This window comes from Falco naumanni, chromosome 4 (assembly GCF_017639655.2).
Source record: "Falco naumanni isolate bFalNau1 chromosome 4, bFalNau1.pat, whole genome shotgun sequence".
NCBI classification, from domain to species: Eukaryota; Metazoa; Chordata; class Aves; order Falconiformes; family Falconidae; genus Falco; species Falco naumanni.
The window spans coordinates 109,666,019-109,686,264 of NC_054057.1; the positions used below are offsets into that span (position 1 = coordinate 109,666,019).

General features: G+C 36.5%; 1 protein-coding gene across 3 annotated transcripts in view; it reads left to right on the top strand.

Moving 5' to 3' along the window:
* The window catches only part of RAF1 (Raf-1 proto-oncogene, serine/threonine kinase), a 44,349-nt gene that overhangs the window by 14,512 nt on the left and 9,591 nt on the right, over positions 1-20,246 (top strand). For 2 of the 3 annotated variants that reach the window (XM_040591079.1, XM_040591078.1), the window contains 10 exons: positions 4,400-4,615; positions 5,459-5,571; positions 6,620-6,722; positions 8,208-8,365; positions 9,317-9,415; positions 10,842-10,995; positions 14,523-14,550; positions 14,641-14,768; positions 15,741-15,858; positions 19,758-19,842. In XM_040591079.1, coding sequence (XP_040447013.1) covers positions 4,409-4,615; positions 5,459-5,571; positions 6,620-6,722; positions 8,208-8,365; positions 9,317-9,415; positions 10,842-10,995; positions 14,523-14,550; positions 14,641-14,768; positions 15,741-15,858; positions 19,758-19,842 — 1,193 coding nt within the window. In that variant the 5' untranslated portion in view covers positions 4,400-4,408. The remainder of the gene's footprint in view (positions 1-4,399; positions 4,616-5,458; positions 5,572-6,619; positions 6,723-8,207; positions 8,366-9,316; positions 9,416-10,841; positions 10,996-14,522; positions 14,551-14,640; positions 14,769-15,740; positions 15,859-19,757; positions 19,843-20,246) is intronic. The other variant, XM_040591080.1, reaches the window with a different exon arrangement.

The following is a 20,246-nucleotide window of genomic DNA, read 5'->3' on the forward strand; positions in this document are numbered from 1 at the left end:
GTTTGAGCATGGCATAAACATAATTCTGGTATCTGGTAATGGTTATATTTCAGAAACATGCTTGTAACTCATTTAGAGGAAGAAAAGCTAGTTTTTCTGGAATAGACAAACTGAAATTATGTATTTATAAAGGCATCACTGTAAAATCTCATTTATTTTAAATTGAATTTCCCTTTGAAACATATCAGACATCTTTTCACTAGAGCGAATTGGTGTAAATCTTGGAAGAGCTGGAGAAAATGAATGTAGTTACTGTAAAAATAGCTTTCCTCAATTGCTGGTTGGAGCAAAAGACACAAAATGAATAAACAAATCAATGCTAGGGCAGCGTACATGTCTTACCTGTTAACGTGGCCAGAAGGTGGAAGACACTAACCTGTGTCCTATGACATAGTATGTCTCTTCTGCTGTTGTTTGGTTCTTGGTTGGTGTAGAAATCATGTGCATGTGAATATTATGTTGTGTGATTATATTTAAATCTTTTTTGTCAGTTCGAAGCTGGTCAAGTGGTTGCCATGCTAGTTCTCTTACCTTGTATCTATGTATGCAGTGAGCTGTTTGAGTTCAAAGTGGATGTTTTAGTATATACTTATGAAATTTTTTAAGCTATCTTTCTTTACATTAGAAGGCAGGGGAAAGGTCTAATTCATTTGTAAATTGCTTCCTATGAAGCAGCTTTTATGAATGTCTCTGTTCTTCCATGATAATAATTTGGAGTAAGAACAGTGACTAGGTTTGGGAAGTGAACGTGTCCGGTGGCTGCCCATGTGGTATCAGTCAGGCATTCTTGACTGGACTCTTCTTGGCCTGAGTGGAGAGGTACTTCTGAGGACCTGGAGCCTCCTGCCATCCCACATGAGGGTTGCCTCTGAATAGTTGCAAAAGTTCACAGCAGGACAATTGATTGCTGTTTCTTTACAAGCTCCACCTTACCAAGTGCATGTGCTTGCACCATAGAAGCCAAGAGCAGGTTTAGCAACTTTTCATCATGGATTCTCGGTCTCTCCTTAGGAGACTTCAAATATCTTTTTAAACTTCCCTTTCTTCTCCTCTACCTTTCTACCCATAGGCCACTTGCAGATTTTTGTCCACTCCAGGCCAGATCTGAGCCAAGTTCTCATCTTCTCTCTTCAGTGGTGGTTCCTTCTTGACGTGTGTGAGTAGAACGCAGAGCCTTCAGCTGAGGCAGGAAGGAGGCCTAAGGGTGGCATGTTCTAAATTTGCCTGCTGAGGTCAGGAGGTGCTGTAATTTTGTAGAAAAAGAACTCTCAACATTTGTGAGCAAACCCAAGCTGCCACGGAGACATTAATCAGCTGCAGCCAAAAAGGTGGCAGAAATGTGCTGGTGAAGCATGGTGGCAAGAGAGAGCAGATCATTGCTGGAAGAGTGGATTATGCCAAACGTACACAGTCCTAGAATAGCCACCATTTACTTGAGGCAAAGATCATAAGAGTGAGAAGCATGCAAGTGCCTGATCAAAGATACAACTGAAGTTGTATTGTACAGAAGGCTGATAGCAGTTGCTGCCTTTCTGACAACCTCAGAATGTGTTTCTGGCATCTTCTGTGTTCTACAGTGTGCAGTAGGCCTTTCATATTTGGACAAGAGAACACCGTAAGCACAGGGAAGTACCTTTTTTGGTACAAAGCTTAGCTTTTGTCAAGGTGTGGGTCTGAACTTTTTGTCATTTCCTGTTTTCTCTTGAAGTTTTCAGGAAATGTTGACAGCATGTCAAAATATTAAACATAAAGGCTGTAACATTAGGGTGTTGTCAACTTACAGCAGCAGCGACAACAATGAGATTTTGATGGTTACCCCTCTATTCCTTAACTTACTCAGTCGAGAAGTCCGGTTGAACTCCTCTTGTTTTGCCTCATGTATTACGCAGAAGGGTGAAATGAAGTAGGGTTCCCCAGAGTGGGTGAGTTAAGAGGAGGAAAGAGAACAAGCTGTCTGGGTTTTATCTTGCCCCTCTTATCGAACAGTTTATCTCCACTCTGTTTTTATTGTTACCATTTAACCTGTTGCTCTTTGAGCTGTCCATATGCACAGTTGTTGCAACTGAATGTAACTTTTTTCACCTTTCTGATTCTTGACAGTAGGGTAATGCATATGAACTGCAAGATGGTTGTAGTTGCTTGTGCATGCTGAACTCTGTTGTATTCCTGAATTTTTTCTCCCCTCCTTTCTTACTTGTTCAGAATGTCTCTGTGTCTTCCTATTCCTTGCTCCCTTTTTTCACAGCGCAAGACTATTGTAATTTATGTGCCATAAATTAAAACAAAATAAAAATAATATCTAAGTATCTAAATCCTATTAGATTTCAACTGTGTATTGAGTTTGAAGTCGTTACTGACATTTAAATATTTTGAACCTTTGAACAACTGGAGCTGCACAACTGATGGATTGGTGCAGGAATAACAGCGACTGATAGGAGAGGAAGAGAGGGTATGCTCCCTGTCAGGGAAAGAAATGTTCATGAATTATCCAAAAGATCCCGTTGTAGCAGAGAGCCTTAAGAGGCCCCAAGTTCTGCAGAGTTTGCATGGGAGGGTAGGTGCTTCCTATGAACCAAGCCTTTTTCTTTTAAGTTTGTTGTTACACGTTTCCTTTCTAGCTACTAGTCGGATCTGGGTTTAGGGCTGTAGCAGTGTGAAGTACTTGGAACACTAGCTAAGGCTCTTCAGATCTGTGCTGTGAGAGAAAACACTGTGAAATTCAAATTTTTCCTTCTGGGCATCCCAAAATGGACACTTAACACTAGTGGAGATCTGATTTTTTTTTTTTTTTTTTTTTTTTTTTTTCCCTCCACACGAATTCCATTACGTTGGCTCTTTAACTGTAACAAACATTGTTGTCTTGTCTCTGACATAAGCACGTGAATGTTTGGGATAGGAGGAGTGGTTTTTTTTTTTTTTTTTTTTTTTTTTTAATTTATTCTTCTTATTTGCGTGGGTGCTACACAGAAGGGCATAAGGAAGTGAGTTGGAGGGTTCAAATAATTTGCAACAGAGGAGGTACAGGACCATGAAATTAGACTTTAATAGATGCTGATAGGAGTGTTTGTTAGTGTATATTGAATTGAGTTGTTAGTGATTTCAGGGGAACATTATGGGTCTTTCAGGGCAAGTCTTTCCTGTACCATAAGGGGATGGAACTAGGGTTGCTTGGCAGACCTGTAGTCTGGCATTTCTTGACTGATTTGCTCTTCGACTTTGCAGCTTTAATACGACTTTCTTTACCTTTCATGCAGGTGAACAGGAATATAGGTGGTGTGCACAACCACTGAAGACTGATTTGGAAACAGTCTGCTAACATGACAGAAGATGTGCACTTGCACTGTGTAGTTCTGAACATCAGTTTCTTGGATGTTTATAGAGGGATGCAGTTTTATGGAGGAAATGAATTACCATGCCTATTTTCACTGTTCCTTTTTTCTTTTTTTTTTTTTTTTTTTAGTTTTTGAAGGCTTCGTAGTGAATCTAACTACTTGGAAATTTAGTGGGGAGTACGTTTCTTTGTTCAAAACTGTCTCAGACTTTGATTTCACTTAGTTTTGAACAAGATGGATTTGGAGTATAATTTGGAGTTCAAGCTGCATTGAAGTTGTGATAGCTGGGGAAGAAAAATACTGGTACTTTTATCTTTGCACCTGAGTGTGCAAAAATATATTATGTGCTGATTTGGAAGTGTGCAGAGGGGGCTGTTCATGTCCCTTCACTGGCAGAGGTTTGTGCTGAAATGTAATAGAGCGTAGTGTGTGTGGGTTTTGACTTTTTTTTTTCCTGTCTCATACTGTGTAAACTGTGATACTAATAAAATGCTGTGTATTTTGTTGTATACTAAAAATACGAAACTTGCTACCTTTTTTTTTATAAAAAAATCAACACTGCCCCCTCCCCCCCCAAACCAAAGCTCCAAGATCACTGATAAAAATACAATTTTTTCAATGAATTTTTTTAATTATAAGTCTTGATGGGCCTCTTAACAGTACAGTCTGTGCTAATTGTTTGCATGCCATATCTGCCTTACAGGACTATTATGGCCTGCATCTAGCCACTTTTCTGAAGGCCCCTCAGGCACTGATTATTTAAATTAACACGATGGTAAAGTGCTTCTATGATATCAGCGGTGCAGTGAGAAGAATTATGCATGTATTTCTGATGATATGTTCATGTACAGAAAGTCAAATGCTTTCAAGACTCAGGCTAATTTTGCAGATGTGGGTGAACTGTACCATGTATCTGTAGGTTGATCGTGTCACAAGGGAGAAGGCAGAGCAGTTTTCAGATGCTTTCAAAAGAGGCTGTGAAGTCCATTGTCTCAGGAAGAGAGAATACCACTGTATAGCGAAGTATGTTGTAATTTTCCCTGACTTTCTCAATTTTTGTTTCTCAGACTGCATCAATGGAGCACATTCAGGGAGCTTGGAAGACGATCAGTAATGGTTTTGGACTCAAGGATTCTGTCTTTGATGGCCCAAACTGTATTTCGCCTACTATTGTCCAGCAGTTCGGTTATCAACGCCGAGCATCTGATGATGGCAAAATATCAGATACTTCCAAAACTAGTAATACTATTCGTGTTTTCTTGCCCAACAAGCAGCGCACGGTGGTAAGTCTACATTACCTTTGTGTAAGAGACATTGTACTGTTCCCTTTGCTAACACTATGGCAGGTATGCCAAGCTCACACAAAGTCTTATTGTAACTAAGTGCGTTGTCCCCGGTTTGTTAATTCCAGAGGACGTATTTTGAAAACAGTGTGTCTGTATTTTGAGAACCTGTATTTCCCTACCTCAGTGCTGTATTTTTCCAATACACATGAGCATGATACTTTACTCACTGTCTTTGAATGTTAAATACGTAGTTGGCTGACCTAAACACTGATGCCTGCGTGAAGTAAAATACTTAGTCATTGCTGTCACCATTTTCTTCACTTGGATGGCCATAGTGAAGTATGGTAGTTAAAGCTGAAGTGAAACTTCTTGAGGGAACGCTTCTATTAGATTTCTTGGAGTTCAGTGGACTAATAATAGTCTTATGCCAAGTTCTCTGAAATCTAAATTAAGCCTTTTTCTACACTTAAGGTAACTCCATTTGCCTGCATTTCTATTACTTTTTATAGGCTACCAACTTGTGTGCATGCTGTATAAAATCCAGTTATATAAAATGGATTCAAAACTTCCTTTACGTAAGCATGCAATAGTTACGTTTGCGGCAGAAAACATGCCTGCCTGGCAGCTTGGCCTAATGTGTGGCAAGTGAAATCGGAAGGTGCAGCAGTCTGTTGTTACATCATACAAGCATTTTTATTTATCTATTCATTAACTTCAAAAGTGAACAGCTGTGCAGTTTTACTCTAACTTCTAAATAAAAAAACCCCAAAACTTTTTGGGTCCCAAAGCTTAACCAAATTCTGTAATCACTGACTAAAACTTTTTTTCCTTTGGCCACAGGTAAATGTGCGAAATGGGATGACCTTACATGACTGTCTTATGAAGGCACTTAAAGTAAGAGGTCTGCAGCCAGAATGCTGTGCAGTTTTTCGACTTCTTACTGAACCAAAAGGGTAAGAGTCTGGAATGTTTTATGTGAAACTTTCAACTAGAGAATGTAATAATCTTGGTTTTAGAATAGCAGCGTTAATGCTTTCTTCCTCTCTCACTAGTTTCTTTTTAAAAACACAATTTGTTTGTGAACACTTCCATTTGCTTTCTTTACCCTCCTTTAGGGCAACTCGTTCAGCTTCCTGGGTATTAAAAAAATTATTTTTGTTTTAAATCTAAGTATTAAAAATGCTCGAAATTGAGGGGTACGCGCAAGTGCTTGTAGTGTTCTTGCAGAGGCTTTTGTCATGCTCTAGTTGAAATGATGGTACGCCTTTGTATTCGAGATGTGTTTTTCTTCTGCATTTGTAGTTGATTAAACTTCAGTGCTAGTGATTCTTAGCCATCACTTAAATGAACGTCTCCTTTGTGTGCTCAGTTTTAAGGCTCTGCATTCCTCTACAACTTTTCAATGTTTGGATTTAAATCTCACTTCAGATATTCCTTATTTTTTGTAGGACCGGGGATGCTGCTATTAAATACCAAATGATTCTTTTACAAGCTGAGGGAGTGAAGGTATCTCATGGAGTTAATACATTTAACTTCACACCTCTTAAGGCTTGGGCTTAATGCTCTTTTAAGCCTCAGTCACGAGGCAGTCATTTGTGGGTTTACTTCTCTATGTAACTGAGTCCATTCTGGGGTCACCAGTAACTTCAGTGCTGAAGCACGTAATATGGCTTTCATGTCACTAAGTCTGCCATTCATAATTTCTTGTTTTGTTTATAAGGGTATTTCTGTGACTCGATTACAGCTTCTAGGTGTCTTATTTCAAATAATCTTTATATCTAAATGACTTATACGTTAAAAAATAGGAAAAGAGGTGAATTGCTACATTTTCAAAGTTGCTTCTAATTTTTTAAGTGAATATAGCTCACTATAAGAGGGTAGCCACGCTTTTTTGTATTTGTTTTCAGTTCACTCAAGAAAACTCACAAAACATAAATCATTGATTAGGCCAGCTTTCTTACCTCCTAACTAATTTTGTTGTCCCCATTTTCTTTCTTTCAGAAAAAAGGTGCGTTTGGATTGGAATACAGATGCTGCCTCTTTGATTGGAGAGGAACTGCAAGTGGACTTTCTTGATCATGTTCCACTCACTACACACAACTTTGTAAGCTTTTTATTTTCTGTATTTTGATGTAAATTGTGTAAATCGAACAATGTATTCAATCAAAGGATGGTTTAGGCATTGGGTACCTCTTGGCTCTAAACACAAGGTAGGGATTTCAGCAGTGATGATTTGATTCCTTCATCCCTACTTCCCACAGATTAGATTGGCTAAGTATCCGTTTGCAGTGAAATGCCAGGATTCTATTTATGTTTAGTGATTCCTAGGTGTCAGAGACTTTAAAAGCTCACATTACACGTATTCTTCAAAGATCTGATGATTGCCACTTTTATTTTATATAAATACCTATTTCTGTAATTGTCATACTAAGATACCATGTCTTTAAAGTCCAGAACCGGGAGATAATTTGCATTTTCAGCCTCTGGCTCATCAGTCAAGAAAGAGTGGATAAGTCTGGCAGCTTTATTGGACTGTTGGTAATTGTGAATGTACAGGGGTGCTGTTAATTCTGCAAGGTCATAATGTTTTGTGAGCTAATGCTGCCTCGTAATTTGAGAGAGTAGGTTTTTTTGGGGGTGGGGGCAGCATTGAAGACTTTAGATTTGTAGTTTCTTCTCAAAAACAGATTATTTGCCCAGTGTAGAGCAAATAGAGAGCTGCTGTTTGGTTTTGTTTTTTTTTTTTTTCCTTTTGTGAAGAGATAATGCCTAACAGTTTTACCTGGCATTACTTCGTTCTCCCTGAGAAGGAACTCTGTTCCTATATTCTAGCCTTTTTGTTGTTTTGTCCAGAAATGTATTGTGCCAAGTGGCAAAACTAAATGATAATCATTTAGATCCATTAGAAAGGTTAGCATTAATTTACAAAACCTGGAAGTAGCTTTACTTTTACATTTTTAGAAATCCGGAAGATTTTCATATCTGGAAGAAGCTCAGACTTTGAGGCTTCCTCCAACAGTACGCTCCGGAGGAAGAAACCCTTTGGTCCATTTTAATGTGTTTTTTTTTTCATATTTCAGAAGCCTTAAAATAAATGTTAGATGTCATTTAACAAAGTAGAATTTCCTGAACCTGTTGTATTTACTAAGGAATTTATTTCATATGCAGGAGGTATTGGTTAGTCATAAACAGACAACAGGCATTTTGATGAACAAACAATAATTAGGCAGTTCTTAAAATCTAATCCTCCTTCACTTTGTGATACTAAAAACTTAATTCTTGGCCCACGCAACTCTTACCATCTTACTGAGTGCACAATATTGACAAACACTTTTCCTTTTTTTTTTTTTTTTTTTTTTAATTTAAATAATTAGATAAACAAAGCCCTAAATGTTTTTAAGCTTTCCAGGTTTCTAACCAGACTGGAAATACATGCAAGAATACTCAGTTGTGGTTTTAAGTTCAGGAGCACTTTGGGGGTACTGAAAACATTTTAACATGGTATTTATTTATGTCAAGCTCTGAAGTTGTTAATGTCGGCTAATGCAGAGAAGCTAGTAGCTTGAATTAATCGTTTAATGTTTTCTAGGCTCGGAAGACATTTCTAAAGCTTGCTTTCTGTGACATCTGCCAGAAGTTCCTGCTAAATGGGTTTCGGTGTCAGACATGTGGTTATAAATTCCACGAACACTGCAGCACTAAAGTTCCAACCATGTGTGTTGACTGGAGCAATATCAGGCAACTCTTGTAAGGACTGTTCCTTTTTAATAGCAACACTAACTCTCTGTGACAGACAAGCATTGTTTTTTTTAATCTCATTATAGAGGTAAAGTTGGATTATTGGGGTGTAGTCATTTTCATTGGTATACAGAACTTGTGTATTGATTTCATGAAACAGTCAGCAATGGTTGTCTACTGCCAGGTGAAGAAGGCCATTTACATTAAATGCATTTTGTTCTTGCTGTAAACTTTAATATTCTGGGACAAGCAAACAGTTTCTGAATGACCAGGCAGTTGCTATAATGCCTTCTGTTTCAGCAGAGTAATAGTAATTCCTCTACCATAATGCTTCTTTTGGAAGGAAAAAAGGTCATGATTCAGTTGGTTTTTAGCTGTTGGAAGCGTGAGTGTTCAGAACTAACACAACTTTTGGCACCCTGTTGAAAATGCTTGGAATGATGAGAAAACTGAGGAAGGATAATACTTTCCTAATGTTGATTAGAAATATGTTAGAAGAAGTTGTTTTATGCAAAAGTGTTAAAATCTAGAACTGATTTTATGTGTCTTGGTGAATGGTTTTTTTTTTTTTTTTGTAACTGAACTTGGTCATATAGTTATGTATTTTCTTATACTGACCGGTCATTAGAGTGTAGGATGACTTGTGCCACTCGATGCTACCTGGTTTTAATAGAAATTTAAAAAAATTGGTGTTGAATACCCTTCCAGGAAAATCTGAGGTTTGATGAAAAAAGATTTGTATCATAAGTTTAGAAAGAACACGTAGAAATTTTCTTTGGGAGTCTGAAGTCGTAGTTTTCAGTCATACCATACGCAGAGGGAAAATAATATGTATAAGAATGCGTTCATGAAGTTAATTATGCTGGAAAGAAACAGCCCTTTAAATTTTCAGCTTTCAAGAGCATTGTACAGGAGGTAGTGTAGCAGTTGAAATTGTAATTGTTTTTGTTGATATTTCAGATTGTTCCCAAATTCAAATATCAGTGACAGTGGTGTCCCTGCACTACCTCCCTTGACAATGAGACGGATGCGGGAGTCTGTCTCCCGGATACCTGTTAGGTAAGCTAGTATTTCCTGTCATTTCTGTTTTGGGAAATACAGTTGTTTAAAAAAACCCCAAAAAACAAAAAACCCCAACTCCTCAAAAATAAAACAGTCGTATAGAAGGTTGGGACAAATGTCCAAGAAGGCAACACCACTTTATTGTAGGTAATATATAGTGACCTTCCTTGCTCTGAGATTCAAGCAAAAAGTGATTTGGGTTTATTTTTAATTTTTAGTCTTAAGACTTTAAGAGAATGTATTAAAGGTTTTCTGGGGACCTTTGTTTTCCTGCTTAAGAAAATTCAAGGCTCCCTTTGTTTTTTTTGTGGATTAATTTTATTTGATCAGGTGGTATACATGTAAGGGTTTGTAACTCGTTTTGCATGACTTGCATACATAAACTAAAATAACATTCTAATGTTACGATGACAGATAAGAGTTTAAAGAGAGAACAGTGGAAACTGAAAGTATGTTCCTCAAAGAAAATTCTGACACCTACAGAGAACATTCCTGTAGTTTTAAATGCTAGAATAAAAATTGCTTTCCTTTCAAAGGGGCCTGTCTTCTGATCCTAATTTATGCTTGTATTCTTTTCCTTGAAATTCTAGAGGCTGGAGAGGGCAGGCCATCTTTTGTTTTTTCTACATCTCTTTGAAAAATCGTGGCCTTTTCAGGAATGAGGCACAGAGCATGTAGCTGACTTGCAAATGGTTCTATGCATTTATTTATTTATTTTAGTGGGAACTGCATCAGGAATTGATCTTATGTTCTCTTTGCCATCTTACTCTATTTCCAGTATCGTTGAACAATGACTCATTAACTTGATAGTTTTTTAAGCTTTTTGTGAAGGCTGGATGGTTTCAGTTAAGATACTTGTGTAATTTGGGATGAATAAGGTTTGAGTGACCTTAAGTTGTGATTTATAACTCTTTGTTGAACTGGATTCTAGTGTTGGCCTCCTTTTAACTGGTATTGGGTTTCACGACTTCCTTGCTGGCTGTTCTATGCGAACCATTGAACAGCCTTGCAAACCTTTACAAATTCAGGGCTTAGCAGTAAAAGTAGCTCTTAAGCTGTGCATTTAACAGCGAGCAGTTTGTTTAAATTTCACTGATCTGAATTAATCCAGCAGAGCCAGTATTTTATCAGCATATTAAATGTGATTTGGTGGGGATTGAGGTGAACTGTGGCAAAATTTATAATGGCAGAAACAGACATGTGAGCTGACAAGATCTTCCAAGATTTTTAATTTGTTTCCTAAGTTAAGCTGAGAATGATTCAGCTGACCAAATAGTTTAGTTAGTGTGCAAGTCCCAACTTTTTCTCTGTTTGGAATTCTGCGTGTATTGCTTTTGGACAGGTTACATTGAACGGTATTTTTCAATTGCTAGAGGGGAAAAAATAACCACAACTTTCATTTTCTCTCTTCTTTCCTTCTCAGTTCCCAGCACAGGTATTCTACACCTCATGCCTTCACATTCAACACATCAAATCCTTCCTCTGAGGGCTCTCTTTCCCAAAGACAGCGATCTACATCCACACCAAATGTCCATATGGTTAGCACTACAATGCCTGTAGACAGCCGGATAATTGAGGTAATACTGGTAGGGAGGGAATAGCATAAAGTTAAACTAAAATTGTGACTGGCCATCTGAAAGTCACTGGTTGGTTTTTCTTCTTTGCTTTCTGTCATTTGCTTACTGTTTGCCTTAGTTGGCTGAGTGATGAAGAATATAGGTGTCGTGTTTGCATAGAAAGTTACTAGTTTGTTCTTGCTGTCTTTATCAACTCTGCTGGAGTTCTAGGTAGATTTTTGGTAATTAGATCTGTAAAGATGTGAGGGGAGTTTTAACAATCAAGTTTCACAGACCTGAAAAGAAAATAAGCTTAGTTTTGCTGAAGAAATGCTTATTACACGTCTAAAAATGTTCTTTCAAACTTAAAATATGGGTTTTTGGGGGGGTTGGTGTTTATTTTAAATCATACCACAGGTACTGCAAGGCTGCGTATAGTTCTCAGAGTTGGAACACTCGAGTCAAAACTTATTGGCAATATGTTTTGTGTTATACCTGTATGGAATTAACAGCAGTTCCAGGCTTGTGTGCTAAAGCCGTCTGTATCTGAGAATATTTCTGCCGTTACTTGCTTTCAAGCACTTTCTTTCTTTTTTTTTTTTTTTTTTTTTTTTTTCCTTTTTTTGCCCCTACCTTAGACTGGCAGTAGTGAGAGACAGCTCTTTGAAGTCAGGCCTGAAGTGGTCGGTTGTTTTGTTTTGTGATAACCTTAGCAAACTAAGGGAGTGGTGTTCAGGAAAGGCTTGCAGAAAGCAAGTGCTGAACTGCAGGGCTTCAGAGAGTGCTGCTGTTTGGGTTTTTTTTAGCTCTGGAATAGTTTAAAAACTCTTGAAGCCAGGCAAAAGCCTTCGACTGCTGAGTTCACTTGTGTCTTCAGCTGGTAGTTTATAAGCTTGTGGGAAACGTGGAGATTATCTGGAACGTTCTAGAGAAGTCCTCTGGACCTTTGGAACTGAAGACAAGTGCACTGCAGCCCCGGGAAGGTTTTTTTGGTTAGAAGCTTTTTGTCAGCTGGGTTTTATGGGGAAAGATACCTTCCCTTTCTCCTCAGTTTTTTTAGGCTTACAGCTGCTTCAGAAGCCTGGCTGACCGTTTTTTATGGCATGAAAAAATAATGAAGAACTCAAAAAAAAAAAAAAAAAAAAAAAAAAAAAAAAAAAAAGAGAATATGAACTAACTTTTCATATTAATAGTGTGATGAGCCTTTACAAGGAGACATTGTTTTGTTTATGCATAGCAGTAAAGACAGAAATACTTTCTGTTCTGGCTCTCCAGAATATGAGGAGGACTAAATAAAAATGGCTGTCATGTCTTAAAGGCAATAGCTGCTTTTCCAAAAGGCTTAAAAAGAAATGTTTAAAAAAACCAAACGCCACAAAAAAGATAGTAGGGACCCCCTAGTATGACACGAGAAAGACCACCTTAATAAAGTGGTTTACCAAAGGATGGGTACTAGTGAATGTTTGGGTCTGAACAGGAATAGTTACTTAATTTTATTGCACTTAATTATTATATATCAAACAAATTAGGTTACTTTTTCTTTCATTTATCCTAACATTTAATGAAAAAAAAATATTTTTTTATACTTCCTCTCTTCTTTTCTTTTATCTCTTACTGTCTTGGCCTAGAATAACAGCCTGAATGCTTCTCCCAGTTCCTGGTGCAGACGATTTTGTTTGAGGGGAAGAGTAGGTATTTTCTCGGTGCCTGTTGTTTTCTTGTGATTAACAGGATTGCTATAACTTGTAAGCCGTGGCTGTGTCCACATGAAAGTTTAATCTTGAGTTGATGAAAATCTTTATAGCATGTTTATACTTAAATATTGAGGACGCTAATTGGAAGGGGCAAATTGGTAGAAGAGATTAATTTTTAGTTTAGCTGGATGAATCCATACTGGTCTGAAATTTGGTGTGAATTTGAATAGGTTTGGATTTAGAGATGCATTTGGTCACACAGTTTTTAAAGGAAAACCTTCTCAAACATATCTGTTGTGTGGCTTTTTTCTTCTGGAAACTATTTTGTTAAATATAACTGTACAAACCCCTTAGATTAAGAACGTGATGTACTATTTTTGTTTCACGTCAAAGTTGACAGACTACAACACTGTGAATAGGATTATTTGTGTTGTAAGAACAACTCTAAAGAACACTGGTTTTGGTTCATTTGCTGTGGAATTTGTAAGCAAAAAAAGGTATTTAAATCGGTATTGAAGTTCAAAAATATTTTTTTCTTAAATAAGAATTATGTATGTACAAGTATGAGAACAATATTAAATTTAGTTATCCTTTGCCAGCTTGCTTGAAAGCAGTTAATGTTCTCAGGCTGATGTACAAAACCAGTCAAATGTAATTAATTCAAGTTCTTAAAGATTTTTATTGTCTTCAAAATGGACAAAAGTAGTAACTTGCAGGAGTCCTTTTTTGGTAGTTTATGCAGATTTTAATTCATTTGGGTGAAGAGTAGAGATACTATGGAAGAATACTATGGAAGAATATAGAATCAAGTTTGGGAGAATGCAACTAACTAGCTAAAATTATATATTTCATAAATGATTCTTTACTAAGGATAGTCTGAGTTAATTTGAAAACCGTATGGTGGAATGTAGGCTTGTTTTGTCTTCCTATGAAATCTTGCATTTATTATTCTACTAATCGGTTAGAAAGTTTGAATTGACTTCTATTAACTTTGACGGTATTTAACATTTCTGTAGTGCATGTTCTTGCTTTGTACTTATACAGTACCTGGATATTTTACCTTTCCTGTATGTACTTTGGGATAATACATAGCAGGTGAGAAAAGTTGTAAAGTCATGTTTGTCAGAGCTTAGTTTATCTTGTGCATGGCTGTAGAATTGTGTTGTAAAGTGCCTGTGGCATGAGGTGAGAGCTGTCGCACTGTACCAACTAGTGACCTGTGTAAGAATATGGTTTGCAAATGTCATCAAACCTTAATCTGTGGGAAAATTTTTTGAAAATTAGATGTTTTTGTATTAGGGCACTAGATGTAGTCTTTTTTGGGGGTTTGAAATAGTATGGTAGAGGTATTTCAAAATGTTTATTGACTTGGAATATTTTAGGGGCTTTTAAAAGTTTTCCTACTTGTAACCCAAAACCTTTTTGAGAACTTGTCCCTTAGAGATAGAGGACCATCACAGGAGCTATGTTCAGGTCTGAAATAAAAGCATGTATAAAAATCCAGTGGTGGGAATGCAGATAGTATTTCTGGTGTTTCTTCTTGTTCTGTGTCCTTTTTTTTTTCTTTTTTTTTTTTTTTTTTTTTCTCCTCCTCTCCTTTTTTTGGTAGTCGTACCTTTCAATATACTATGAATATTTTTAATGTTTTGTAAGAAATCGTGGATTGCATGGGTTTTAGCATATAGGATTCTTGTAACTAGAAAATAGCCAAGCTGCAATCTTTTGGAGAGTGTTGGTCAATACTGTATCGCACTTGACCAAAACCATCAGGAATTATTTCAGTACTATTCCTGCTTGTTCCTTTGTATGCTTTCATATATTTATTAACTTTATTATCTGTCTTCTGTGTTTTAGGATGCAATTCGAAGCCATAGTGAATCAGGTATGGTTTTAAAAAAAATAATTTATAATATTATTCTGTGTGTATTTTCTGGTTCGTAAATTGTTTTTCTTCTGTTTTTTTTTATTTAAGCCTCACCCTCTGCTCTGTCTGGCAGTCCTAACAATATGAGCCCAACTGGCTGGTCTCAGCCTAAAACCCCAGTCCCAGCCCAAAGAGAGAGAGCCCCTGGATCTAATACACAAGAAAAGAACAAAATTGTAAGTATGGTAATATTTTTTTTTTTAAAAAATGTTAAACTGTGCTGGGGGTAGTGGTGTGTTGAGATACATTTCTGTACTTAAAAGGCAGTAAAAGCTGATGGTAATCTTGGATTGCTCTATACCATGCGTATATAATAGCAGTATAATGTTAACTACCTTGGAAAAGATAGCACTATTGCATTGCATTATAAATACCCAGAACAGTGTGTTCTGGATTGAAAATTAATTTCAGACAGTATTGTGAAATTGTTTTTCAGTACAGATTCAAGGACTACTTTTCTAAATCTTCAGGGGCTGTATCTTTTTTACTTTTTTAGTCTGTTTAAAGTTAGCCTTATTATCACTATTTGAACCACGTTGCCATAGCTTCTATAGAAAGCAGATATTGATAATGCCATTGTTTCCCAATAAAATTAGTCAAAATATCCCAGACGAAAAAAAGATTTAACAAAATGAGAGTTTTCACTCAAAAGCTTGATTTAAACTTATGGGCAGGGGTAAGGAAAGAAAAGATAGTATAATAATGAATAATATATGTAATTTTTTGAAGGCTTACAAGATTTAAAAGTGAAACTACAGTTGCTTAGTGGGACTCAAAGTTGTTAATCACTTAGATGTTTGAGAATTCTGCTCTCATCATTTGTGTTTATTCTTTTTAAATATGTAAATGAGTTTTAGTATTGTGATTTTGAAACAGTAAGTTTCTTAAGTATTTCAGATGTTTTTAGGTAGTTGCTTATAAAATATTTGTTCCTCTTAAGATCTAAGATCAAGGGGTTTTTTTGTAAACAAACCCACCACCCCTCACAAATTGAGGCAAGAACAAAAGCCCAAACTGCAGGACAAAACTCTCAAGGTTTCAGTGCATCTTAAACTTGTATGACGGAAGTTATTTCATTCTTGGTGTGTGTATATATAAAATATTTGTTTAAATACTTAGAGTAAAAGCCCTGTCAATTTTTGTTCCAGAGGCCTCGTGGACAGAGAGATTCCAGTTATTACTGGGAAATAGAAGCAAGTGAAGTCATGCTTTCTACCAGAATAGGGTCAGGTTCTTTTGGAACAGTTTACAAAGGCAAATGGCATGGTAAGTTCTTGACAAGTGTTACCATATTCTCAAAATGTTGATAGGGTAGGACAGCAACCTAGAAAAAGGTAAAATTGTTTTAATGGTGCTATATGCGTATCAACCACCAAAGGTACTAGGGGAGAGATACAAATTTCCTGATACCAGTAGTGGTGAAATGAAGGCAAAGAACAGGCATCAGAATCTGAATCTGACAAAATGCCATCAACATGCTCACTATATTGCAACCAATGTTTTCTTTATTACCGTGTTCTACAACAGCTTGTTTTCTGAAAAGATTTCACGTTCCATTAAGAGGATTGAATTAGCAGAGTCAGCTTGGAATTTTCACAGACTGATGTTAAATTATATTTACCTTTTGTTTTAATACCTCTATGGTTTAATTAGCGTACTTACATTCAAGGTGGCAGGGAAGGGAAATAAGCATAAATAGTTTTTTTTGTAGAGATTTTCTAAGGGAAAAACAGTTGATGTGAGACCTTATGATATAAAGTTAGCTAGAATACTTTGAAAAGAGGCACACTGCAGAACTGCAGAATTAGTTTTGAAATTCAAGGCTTGTGATTTAAAAAGAAACACACACAAACCCCTCCAGGGCCTAATTGTCATAAAATAAGCTGACCAAAAAAAATCTGGAAACTTAGCTTCCACTCTCTATTTTAAAGGAATAAATACTTGCATGTCTTAAAGCCCAAATATTGTTAGCATCAATGGAAGGACTATTCTTATGCTAAAAGTGATATTCATGAACAGTTAAACTGATTTTCATTATGTAAGTAAAATGGAACACAGAAATCAAGAGGAAAAATAGGTTAAGTAGGATTTTGCTAAACAGAATAATAAATGAGAATTTCTTGTCAGTGTTTATTTTAATAAAACATTTGCAACTCCTCGTCTTGTTAGGATGTTTTGGAGTGTTAAACAGGAGATGCATGGAGCTACACGTTTAGAAAGAGCCCTCAGCTGTGTGCAGAAGATGGCTGTAGAGTTGTCTCCTAACTCAATATTGATAAGATTGAATATCTTATTGTAGTAACTGTTGGTAGTTTTCCTGATTTCTCAAGAAAGTCAAAGTTAAATTACTACTTTATTTATTTAAAGTCGTTTGCGGTGTGGTCTTAAAAGATTTAAAGGTTTATATTTCTTGCAAATCTTTTCTGTTTAAAATAAAACTGGGAGTTCACTGCACAAATTAGTGAAACTGCAGACTTTTTTGTAGTAACCTATTCTAATAATACAAATGCAGCAATAAAAACGTCTTGGTGAAGCTAAATGAAATTAATTTGAAGCGGGCAGGTTGCTGCAAACTTAAGTAGAAAGTCTAGATTAAGTTAGAGATGTTGGGTTGGGTTTCCTAACGTGCCCAGCTGTCAAGGGCTGTTTGCAATGAACCTTTGGAGAGCACCTGTAGAAGACTGTGTACAACTATATGCAAACCGTTTTAGGTTTCCAATAAGTTTCCCTGACTTCAGTCTTCCAAAATAAAAATGAAGTGTCAAGGACAGTCTTGCTCTGAGGAGCGCGTGTCTCTTGAACAGGTATCTTGCACTTCCATATTTTTCCAGATTGTTCTGATGGTTAAGTACTAATTTTCATATTTGCACCGCTTCTGTTACAGACCCCATTTGGATCCTGTAGTGTCCTGTAGCATGCTTCTAAATTTAAAAGGCGGAAAGAGAACCAAGGCAGTTTAAATGGGTTGGAAGACTACCTATCATAAACACTCACATTTCCCCTTTGACCCTGGTAATCAGTTCTAGGGTTTTGGTGGTTGGGGGGTGGCGGAAGCTGATTTGTCTTCAGATTGCTGCTAAACAAAACAAGTGCTATTGTGTATTTGTTTCTGTAGAGAAAACTGCTTGGGAAATGCCATCAAGCCTAAAAAACGTGGCACCTGATTTAGTTAAGAACAGTGTACGTCATCTGTGGAGCAAGGATCATGATAGAGAATATATTGAAAAATAATCTGAAAACATGTGGCCTGTAATCAGTGGATGCTGCATCCTTGCCTTGTGTGGGCATAGCTCGTAGCAGTAGACTTCAAGCATTGGTAGACCATTTATTGGTCTTGCATTGCGTGTCAAGAGAGTTGCAGTAGAAACTGGCTGGTTTTGAAGCCTGTGATTTTGGTAGTCACATGAAAGTGTAGTCTTTCTATCAGTTCTTCTCCTGTTCCAGCCTGTAAGCAGAGACATCTGTAAATGACAAAACATAATGCATACTGCAAATGTGTGAGATGGTTCTCTTTATGAACATGCTAGAGGATGAAATAGGAAGTGTATTGCATTTACTGATGTTAAAGGAGGAAGATATAAATGTATAATAATGTGTTCAATATTTGCTCATCTTTGACTTCAAATTATACAGCAAATTAAGCAACTGGTAACTACAGTGGAAGATACTGCAGTTAACTCAGGGTGCCCTGGAACTTTCAAGTACCAGTTCACATACCCTTCTTCATTGGCAACTTTTTTGTTTTTTTAATTAGGCAGTTAGTATTCCTAATGTATTCAGTTGATCATTATATTCTAGAGACATGCTTAACATATTTTTCACGTATATCTTTGAAGAGGCCATATTAAGAAGAAGAAAATTAGTGATTGTGTGGCAGCAGAGAAATCTGCCACTCAGGATTTTTTAAATGTAGGTGATGATTCTGTAATCTTAAATGGCAGCAGCCTTTAAAACTATGGGATAAGCCTATGTCAGGAGTATAGCACCTCTCAAATCTTTTTACTGCATGTGGACTAAAATTTGAAATTTCAGTTTTCCTAAGCTGCTTTTATCTTTCTGTGACAGTGTCAAGGCAAGTTTAATCCCCCTCTTGAATTCTAAAATGTGGTCCCTCGATAGTTAAAATGAATATGATACTTGCTTCCTTCACTGAGGAATCGGTCGGTCTTGCTTTCAGTGCTCTTACTTTTGTTAGAACAGTTGGCTTCACTCCACTATTGTACCTTTTTTGAATCAATTCAATTCCACTGTTTTCTGGATGTATGCTGTAAAGGCTTTTAGAACTTCATTCTGTAGAGACAGTCTCCAAACAGATAGCACTGGGTCATCATATATTCCTCTCTGTTACCCTTTAACAGATACTGAAATTTAAAGCAAGCACTGACAGTAGAAGTGAATCAAATGAAGATTTTAAGTAAAACTTTGAAATGTATTAGCTTAATAGTAAGGTAGTCGGCTTCCCATAGTCCCCAAATTTTTTATTGAAATACTATAATCTGTTATATTGTTCATGATTTCTCTGCTATTCCTGGATAATTTATCCCTCTCATTCCTGAAATTTAGCAGTATTGAAATCTAGAAAGTTTGGTTTTTAAATGAAGTTTATATTTTAAAAGGATGTGTGTATGTACCTATATGTTGTTTTTATAGGTAAACATATTAAAACTTTAAGATCTAAACTTATATATACACCTTTGTATTTTTATATAATTATGCTGGCTAAAGCTGGATAGAAAAAAGGGAAAGTGATGAAACTTTGGATACTGTTTGGAAGCAGAGAGACACTGATGTGACTGCTTGAAATAATGTGCTGAGAATGCACCTACACTAGAATACCTTCCTTGTCTATTTGAGATTTTAGTAGCTTCATATCCTGCAAAAAGAACGTGTAGTTCTAGCCAGGCGTAGCTGTTAAAAAAAATAAAGGGAAGAATGTGAACAAATGATGACTTCTTCCATTAGCCTGAAATTCAGGTAAATGAATTGCTTGATACTACAGACGTTCATATGTCTGCAGGAAAGTCATGACTTGTGTACAAATTAGTAGAGGTATCTTGTGCACAGATTAGGAATTTGAAGTGTACTGTGTGTTAATGTCATTTTTTTTGGGGGGGCGGGGAAAAGCACTGCATTTAAAGTAATTTTTATGGTAAATGTATTTTCAGGGGATGTAGCAGTGAAGATACTAAAGGTTGTAGACCCAACCCCAGAACAGTTCCAGGCTTTCAGAAATGAAGTGGCTGTATTAAGGTGAGTTGGTAGTTTCATTGCTAAATTCTGTTACTTCAAGTTACTGTATTTGACTGCTACCCCTCTTGTAAGCACTCGTGCCCAATATTCTATGTTTGATAAGACACAAAAAGCAGAGATAAAGAATAAAAAAGAGAGAATATAGTGATACTTCTGAATATTGTTGTGGAGCTCTGAGACAGCAGTCATAATTCAGAGTATTTCAGTGGTTCTTCACTGTTTCTGAAAGTTGTCTTTGGACATAAAGCATACTAATACCCATAACTGTTCAGGTCACATTTGGTATGCAGTAAAAGGTGACAATTGATAAAGTCTGTCATAATTCTCATCACTGGACAGAGTACTTGAACTGTACCTTTTAAAATTGCAGCATAATTCCTTTTTTTTAATGTATACTCTGATCT